A 9496-nucleotide genomic window follows, 5' to 3' on the forward strand; every position below is an offset into this window, starting at 1 on the left:
TTTTGAATGCACTGACTGGGACATGTTCAGGGAAGCTGCAACCAATGGCGATTTCATCAACTTGGAGGAGTACAGGTCAACAGTGACCAGCTACATCGGCAAGTACATTGATGACGTGACCATCTCCAAAACCATCACTACACGCTCCAACCAGAAGCCGTGGATGACCGCCAAGGTGCGTGCGCTGCTAAAAACAAGAGACTCCGCCTTCAGAGTAGGGGACAAGGCGGCCTTGAAAACATCAAGGGCCAAACTGTCCCGTGCCATCAGAGAGGCAAAGCGCGCACACGCCAAGAGAATCCACGGCCACTTCTAGGACAGCGGAGACACCCGGCGCATGTGGCAGGGCATCCAGGCGATCACGAATTACAAGATAACGTCACTTGCATGTGACCGCGACGCCTCCCTCCCAGATGCGCTGAACGACTTCTACGCCCAGTTCGAGGTGCAGAACAACATGGTGGCGTGGAAGACCATCCCTCCACCCAGTGACCAGAGGCTCTGTCTAACTACAGCTGAAGTGAGGAAAACTCTATGCAGAGTTAACCCATGCAAGTCTGCTGGACCAGACAACATTCCTGGCAGAGTGCTCAGGGAATGTGCACAACAGCTAGCAGATGTCTTCATTGACATCTTCAACATCTACCTGAGCAGCGCCACTGTTCCTACGTGCCTCAAGACAACGACCATCATTCCCGTGCCGAAGAAGTCTGCTGTCTCCTGCCTTCAGGAGAGCACAGAGTGACCATTCTCCACTGATCATCGATGGATTCTCAGTGGAGATCGTCAAGAGCACCAAATTCCTTGGTGTTCACTTGGCGGATAACCTCACCTGGTCACTCAACACCAGCTCCATCACCAAAAAAGCCCAGCAGCGTCTCTACTTTCTGAGAAGGCTACGAAAAGCTCATCTCCCTCCACCCATTCTGACCATGTTCTACAGAGGGACTATTGAGAGCATCCTGAGCAGCTGCATCACTGCCTGGTTTGGGAACTGCACCGTCTTGGATCGCAAGACCCTACAGAGGATAGTGAGGACAGCTGAAAAGATCATTGGCGTCTCTCTCCCCTTTATCATGGACATGTTTACTGCTAATTGTTCTTTCGCACAATATTCTGTCCACATATTTTTGCCACTGTTCACTTTATCTTTGTTGCTGCTTTATATGTTTAATTGCACAATATTGTTTACATTTTTCTGCTTCTATGCACCTTGTTTTATTTTGTTAGGACAGGTTTACTGGCGGAGCTATTTTGTGTTTTGTGTATTGTGTATTGTCCTGCACTGTCCTGTGTTGTCCTGCACTGTCTTGTGCTGTCTTTTTGCACCAGTTGCACACATGCACTTTATGTGGTGAGGATCTTTCTACTAGTTCTTGGCCCTGTGTTTTTTCTGTTTCTGTGACTGTTGTTTTATGTTGTTGTATGTAGCACCTGGGTTCTGGAGGAACGTTGTTTCATTTCACTATGTACTGCATCAGCTATATATGGTTGAAATGACAATAAAAGCTTATTGACTTCTTTACTTGACTTTACCTTGTGCCTCTTGTGTAATGTTCTGTATTGTAAGTGTACCTGCAACCATATCATTTTATGGAATAAAAAAGCAGCTATTAAATACACTTGGATATATTTGAGCTTGTGCAGTGTGCTACATATGTGATTTTGTAGCTCTGACTAGTGCCAGTGTGACTGGAGGTCAGCTAGGGGGCTTTAGAATAAACAAGTTGCAATCTGATTGGTTAAAGCAAAAGCTTCAACTAACAGTCCCACTGTTTATTTCTGCTGACTTTGGCAATACAAGAGATAGGAGCCAAAACCTGATTGGTTAGAAATTCCAATGTTAAATTACACTAAGTGGCGCTGCTCCTATATGAACCTATAAACTATATGAAATAAAGTGAATAGACTATTTGAAATAATTTAATACATAGTCATAGGCAAAATATTTGAATTTAATTCAATTAAATTCATTTTTTATTTGTATAGCACTTTTAACAATGAACACTGTCTCAAAGCAGCTTTACACAGATAATGTTGTGATAAAAATAAATAAGATGTTCTTTATGAGTGTGAGTTTGTCCCTAATGAGCAAGCTGGTGGTGACTGTGGCAAAGGAAAAACTCCCTGAGATAAGGGAAGACCATGAGAGGAACCAGACTCAAGAGGGAACTCATCCTCATCTGGGTTGCACCGAATGTCCATTTATTACAGATAAATGATGTTGAGGTGTGCAGTGATGGTGATCAGATGCAAACTGTAGTCCTGAGTCAGTGTAGCAGATTGTTCACATTCACATTAAGTGGTTCAAAATCCAAATCCTCAGAGTTCCTGTTCTTACTCTGTAATTTCATGGAACCCCAGGGTGTTGATGAGAAACCGTCCCCAGCTGCACAGAGTGGGCTCCAACTAAAGAGAACACTATCCAGAGGCAGACCTGGACGAAGTGCACAGATCCGAGGAGAGGAGAGGGGCAGGAACAGTGGTCACTGGAACCTCAGGATCATGTTTAGCTTAACCGAGAGAGAGAGAGAGAGAGAGAGAGAGAGAGAGAGAGAGAGAGAGAGGGGTTACAGGGAGAGAAATATATGGATTAAGTATCCTTATTGTTGTTATTGAACTGTCAATCAGACCAAATTTTGCTGTTATATATATGAAATATACAGGTGAATCTCCACCCTAGCTTCCTCAATAAATACATCTTATGGTTTGGTTTTAAAAAACTGACCAGGTGCTTCATTACCGCTTTGAAAGTGTTGAGTGAGAAGTGTTGATCTAAATCACAGATTGTCAAAACTAAAGAAGAGAGAAAATACACAGCTACATCTCAATGGCAAGTATATGTTGAACAATGCATCATATTTGAAACATTTTGGAATGGCTCAATCTGAATCTTTTCAATAAACTGTGTTATCTCCTTTGTAACCATAGTTGGGTGCTGGTTTGTGAATAGAAGGCAAGGTATTTCAAGGAGTGGCAGGAGGTATATGAGAGAGGGGGTAAATATATATTTATTGTAAACTAAATAGTTCTATGAGTTCTATGATAAATGGTATAAAAACTTTCCCTATGCAAATTGCATGTGGTGACAAAAAAAAAAAAAAAAAAACTGAGGCCAGAGGTTGGGAACATTTAACATAACAAATAGCAATCAAGTTGAAAGAGCTTCCTAAAATTCTTATAGTCAATATTTGTTAAAAAATCATTTAAATGGAAAAACTTCAGAACCATAACAAAGACCTTCAACATTTCTGTCAAGACAAGTGGCTTAATAATGTGTAGGTGGAACAACAATTAATCATCCCCAAGCAGTTGTGCTACACTACATTTCACAATCTGCTCTTGGGTTAATGATAAGGAAGGTTATGGAAGGTAAGTAAACTACAGCTGCACAGAGAACAATAAGCAATGAACTGCACTAGACATCTTCATTCCTTCACCTCACTCAAAACCTCTTATGTGGATTTTCTCTTTGTTCTCTGGTTTCCTCCTTCCTCCCAAAGTGAGGATTTGCTTCTTTAAAAAGTTGAATGACTATTTAAAAAAAATTTAATTGATAATAAGGATTTTATTATAACACATATTTATTATTATTGCGCCTCTTTGTAAATCAAACTGTTTATTATTAAAATTATAGGACATGCATTTATTTGGTTGACTTTGTTTATATAAGTGACACATACAACGCTGTAGCTGGAGTATATGCTCTTACTCTGTACAGCCACTCCTTGCTCTTATCTTCAGGTGTAACTGACAGGTAGTAAGTACAACACTTTATTGATTTGACTCATACCGCCTTTTGCGGAACAATATCTGATAAGGTATCAGTCAGAGGGAGTGGCAAACCCCTCTCTGGCTTCCAATACAGATCACAGTGTGCAGACACACAAAAAGACACAAAGGACAACGAGCTCCCCTGAGCCAAGTCACCTAGAGAAGAGAGACAACATTAAACAGGAAAGAAGCTCATTAGAACTGGTATCCCATATGAGCGAGTTGTATAGTACGCCAGAGTAAACAAGAAATCGGGAGAGGAACTTTACATCGGGCATAGAAACGAAACCGGACGTCAACCAATATAAAAGAGGACGACATTTTCCAAGGACTTATAATTCATCATGATTACACTCGACACTCGTTCTGTGACCTCACCAGTTGGCATTTTACGGATATTTGAGGTTGTGCTATCATGTATTGTCTTCAGTCTGGTGGCCTCTGCAGGGTACATCACCACATCATACTGGTCATGGTGCATGTTTACTTGGTGCTTCTGCTGCTTCATGACTCTTTTCATTCTTATCCTGGAGTTTACTGGCCTTAATGTAAAGGTGCCCATCTCCTGGGAAGACTTCACTACTGCATTTGCTATGCTGGCTACACTAATGATACTGGCTGCCTCAGTTATCTATCCCACCTTCTTTGTTTGTTCATCATGTTCTCGAGGAATTGCGGCAACTGTACTGTCCTGCCTGTGTTTTATTGCATACGTAATTGAGGTAGGCCTTACACGGGCTAGACCTGGTGAAATCAGTGGTTTCCTGTCGACTGTTCCAGGCCTGATGAAGGTTCTTGAAGCTTTCGTTGCCTGCATCATCTTCATCTCCCTTGACTCAGTCAAAGAGCCTGCCTTGCAGTGGTGTGTGGCAGTTTACTCAATCTGCTTCATTTTTGCTCTCCTCATTATCATCCTCACGATCTGTAAGCTGTTGGCTTTGTGTCCCTTTCCATTTGACAAGGCCCTTACTGCTTATAATGTGCTTGCCGTTGTGATGTACATGACTGTAGTAGTAATATGGCCTCTTTACAGTTTCAAAAATAACCAAAGGCCATCACCCTGCAATCACTGTGCCTGGGACAAACTAGTGGTTGTATCTTTTATGTCCTGTGTCAACCTAATTGTCTATATTGTGGACACGTGCTACTCAGTCCGCCTTGTGTTCATCACACCTGCATAAAAGAAGACATAAGAAATGCTATCTATCTATCTATCTATCTATCTATCTATCTATCTATCTATCTATCTATCTATCTATCTATCTATCTATCTATCTATCTATCTATCATTGTTCAATAATCAATATATCTATCATTTCTAATTTAAAAAAAGCTGGTAAAAGCTGTTTTTTCTTTTCAAACCTTCAAAATACATGCAAACGAATTGTTAAACTAAATTGTTTCACTTTCGTTAATTTTTAAATGCTAATATTTTGCTGAAGGTTGAACTGCAATTTATTATGGTATTATGTTTTATCATTTGATAAACTGCAAAAAATCAAGCTAATATGGAACTGTTGTATATTGGTCTATGGATGTTTGTATGTGTGTGAATGTGTGTGTGTGTGTGCGTGTGTTTTAAGCTTTATTTGTATTTTTAAATTCAAATTTCTTCAATGCCTATAAATGTTTGGATGGTTCATGGAGGTTGTATGGTGTATGGAGGGTGTATGGAGAATAGAGGAATTTGTGTAGGGTATAAGGAGAGTGTACGGAGTGTAAATTGTGTAAGGACGGTGTATGTAGAGTGTATAGAGTGAGTACAGAGGTCATATAGAGTATGGAAAAATATGGAGGGTATAAGAAGGCTATATGGGGTTTCCTGGTGGTCTAGTGGTTAGGATGCGGCGCTCTCACTGTTGCGGCCTGGGTTCGATCCCCGGTCAGGGAACCAACCCCAGCCAGTGCACTCTTGGTGCCGGTCCCAAGCCCGGATAAATGGGGAGGGTTGCGTTAGGAAGGGCATCCAGCGTAAAAAAGTGCCAAATCATTAATCATGAATACGGATGATCCGCTCTGGCGACCCCTAATGGGAGAAGCCGAAAGAAAGAAATAAGGAGGATATATGGAGTATCAAGTGTGTAAGGAGGATGTATGGAGAGTTTATGGAGTATGAAGGGTATATAAAAGGTGTACGGTGTATGGAGAGTCTGTATTGAATATAGTGGGTATATTAATCTAACTGTTCACTTACAGCTTAATACATCCTGACAGGTGCCATGGTGAAAAGATCATCAAGGTTATTATATAAATAAATTAATAAAACCTGTCTCTGGTTTTAATATTATAGCTGATCGGCATATATTAAGTTTTTGATCTTCAATTCAATAAAAACTAATGGATCATCTTTGTAGCAGCTCATTCACAAATCTCACTGATAAAAACAATTACCTGATCATTCTATCTGGCAACTCAAATAAACTCTACTTCAGGGTTCTCCTTGAAAACTGTTTTAAAGACTGATTTTAAATAAAAATTAATTTATTAATAATGTAGAATTTCTCCTTTTGTTTGCCTTTAATGCAAAAACAGCAAGAACATGAATTTTTTAAATAAAAAAACGCAAAAACATTTCTTTAATCAACCTCCTGTATTATTACAACAAGCTGATACAGCAAACCATGGCTAATTAATTGGTAGATTTTATCATGCCTGAACTAAAATTTAATCTACGATGGAATAAGAGATGGCCCTCCTCACGATCATCAACAACCCTGAATGAATGCATGACAGTGGGGGGAGGACAGCATCCAAAACTCCCAGTTCACCAAATCAGATTTGCTCTTGACCCAAGAAAAACCTACTAAAAAAAAAAGCTCAACTAATAATTATATTTTCAGCTTAGACACCGAACTGTCCCAAACACTCAATGGAAAGCTGTTTCATAACTGGGACTTTGTAATAGAAAGCTTTGCCCCCTGCTCTAGTCATCATTATTTGAGGTACCAACAAACATCCTGCATCATTTGACTAAAGTAGTCATGCTGGATCATAATTCAGTGCTTTATACGTCACTAATAGTACTTTGTGTTTAATGTTCAAGTTTATTTCTATAGCGCTTTTTACAATGGACATTGTCTCAAAGCAGCTTTACAGAGTTTACGAATGAAAGGGAATTATGTGTGTTTATACCAGATGAGCAGCCTGGGGCAACTGTGGCAAAGAAAAACTCTCTCAAATGGTATAAGAAAGAAACCTTGAGAGGAACCAGACTCAAAAGGGGCACCCATCCTCATTCGGGTGATAAAGAGTGTGATTATAGATCATTAAAACAATACAAAACACCGAAGAATCAGATCTATCATGAGCGTGTGTGATTATAAGTAATGTCCTTTCTATAGTCTAATACAGTAAGTTGACATTGTGGAACCAAGAGCTACTGAGCAACTCATAAAATAGATCAACATCTGATATCATTATAGATCCAACACCAATGCTTACCAACTACTAGAACCTCAAGACTGAAAGGATAAACAGGAGTCCAATCTAAATGTAACAAAAGCATGGTCTAGATTTTCTGCATCCTGTAAAGGCATCATATTTATTATTTTAGTTTTTTTTTTTCTAGGGTGAAAGTAGGCCAACCCAGTGGTGACATAATATAGGAAAAAGCAATGGGCCAAAGACAGATTCTTGCGGAACACCAAACTTTTCCTGTAGAGTACTCACCATTTACATCAATAAACTGATAATGATTAGTCAACTAAGACATAAGACATTTTCTAGTCTTGCAAGGAAAATATTATAATTAATGGTGTCAAAAGCTGCACTGAGATCAAAATTAACCTTATAAAATGACCCCAGGTTTTCCATGCATTTCTGTACATTTCCGTCTTTTAAAAATGTGTCTTTTAAATGCTCTTATAAATTTATCTGCAACCAAATCAATTTCTTCTCCTGTGTCAGATTTTGTGGAATGAAACACAGCTAAAAAAACCAGAAAAAAATGTGAGCTTGTGCAGTTTGCTACAGATGAGCTCTGACTAGTGTGCTCTCTATCCATCCAAACAAAGGACGTAAAAAAAAAAAAGACAATGTTTTTGGATGCTTTCTAGATGGCCTAAGGGACTTCAGTAATCTGATTGTTTTAAGCAACAACTTTCAACCAGCAAAAACTGTATGCCGCAACAGCTCGCAGTGTTCATATTAAACACCTTCAACAGGATGCCTTTGACTCTTAGGCCAGTAGAGACGGCCTTGCTGGCCTGATGCCCCTCCACTGGGATTTTTTTAATTATGGGTTTGATAACTTCCAACAAAATTAAGGTACATAACCAGTGCTAAGAAAATAATTTATTATTTTTAGAACAGGTTTGAATTATCTGGAATTATCTGTTTGAAGAAACGTGAACACAAGTTATTTGCTTTCTTGAATCAGAGTAAAATGCTGATCTGTTATAATTATATTGCTATCTACAGGGTTGTTTATCAAATTGTCTTTGTTTAAATTAATAGTCTGCCTAATATTTTCATTTTTATTACTGAAAAAGTTAATGAAATCATTTCTGCCAATTGATTGTGTGCATGTTGTTCTATTCCTAGTTCCCAGTACTGAAAAAAAACTTTGGATTATGCTTGTTATCCTCCATGATAGTACAACTCGAATTCCGGAAATGTTGGGACGTTTTTGAAATTTAAATAAAATGAAAACTAAAAGACTTTTAAATCGCTAGTCAATATGATATTCACAACAGAACATAGTGAACATAACAAATGTTTAAACTGAGAAATTGTACACTTTTCTGCACAAAATGAACTCATTTCAAATTTGATGCCTGCTACAGTTCTCAAAAAAGTTGGCACAGGGGCATGTTTTCCATGGTGTAGCATCCGCTCTTCTTTTCAAAACAGGTTAAAGACATTTGAGCATTGAGGTTATGAGTTTCTGGAGTTTTGCTGTTGGAATTTGGTTCAATTCTTGCCTGATACAGTTTCCAGCTGCTAAAGAGTTCGTGGTCACCTTTGCCGTTTAATGATGCGCCAAATGTTCTCTATAGGTGAAAGATCTGGACTGCAGGCAGGACAATTCAGCACCCGGACTCTTCTACTACTAAGCCATGCTGTTGTAATAGCTGCAGTATGTGGTTTTTGCATTGTCCTGCTGAAATACACAAGCCTTTCCATAAAATAGACCTCATCTGTGCGGGGGGCATATCTCTAAAACCTTTATTTACCTTTTAGCATTTATAGTGCCCTCCAAAACATGCAAGCTACCCATACCGTATGCACTTATGCAACCCAATACCATCAGAGATGCTGGCTTTTAAACAGATACACTGATAACACGCTGGAAGGTCTCCCTCTTCTTTAGCCCAAAGGACATGGCATTCATGATTTCCAACAAAAACGTCAGATTTGGGCACGGCGGATTGTGTTGACCAACAGTGGTTTTTGGAAGTGTTCCGGGGCCCAGTTAGTAATGTCAATGACACAATCATGCCAATGAGTGAAGCAGTGTCGTCTGAGGGCCCGGAAACCACAGGCATTCAACAAGGGCTTCAGCCTTGTCCCTTATGCACCCAGATTTCTCCAGTCTTTATGAACCTTTTTATGATGTTATGTACTGTAATTGATGAGATTTGCAAAGAATTTGCAATTTGACATTGAGGAACTTTATTTTTAAAGTATTCCACAACCTTTTTATACACTCATTAACAGATGTTAATGCCTCTGTAAGACATCCCTTTTATATCTAATCATGTTACAGAGCTGATGTCAGTTA

At 39.3% G+C, this 9496-nt stretch overlaps 1 protein-coding gene across 1 annotated transcript; it reads left to right on the top strand.

Annotated features, from left to right (window-relative positions):
• The first annotated feature begins 3900 nt into the window (after nucleotides 1-3900).
• Nucleotides 3901-5414, top strand: LOC124396999 (myeloid-associated differentiation marker homolog). The gene has a single exon (XM_046866422.1). It carries the CDS (start codon nucleotides 4119-4121, stop codon nucleotides 4953-4955), a length of 837 nt encoding a protein of 278 aa, XP_046722378.1. The 5' UTR covers nucleotides 3901-4118; the 3' UTR covers nucleotides 4956-5414.
• The last annotated feature ends 4082 nt before the right edge of the window (nucleotides 5415-9496 follow it).

This window comes from Silurus meridionalis, chromosome 14 (genome assembly GCF_014805685.1).
Source record: "Silurus meridionalis isolate SWU-2019-XX chromosome 14, ASM1480568v1, whole genome shotgun sequence".
Taxonomy (NCBI): domain Eukaryota; kingdom Metazoa; phylum Chordata; class Actinopteri; order Siluriformes; family Siluridae; genus Silurus; species Silurus meridionalis.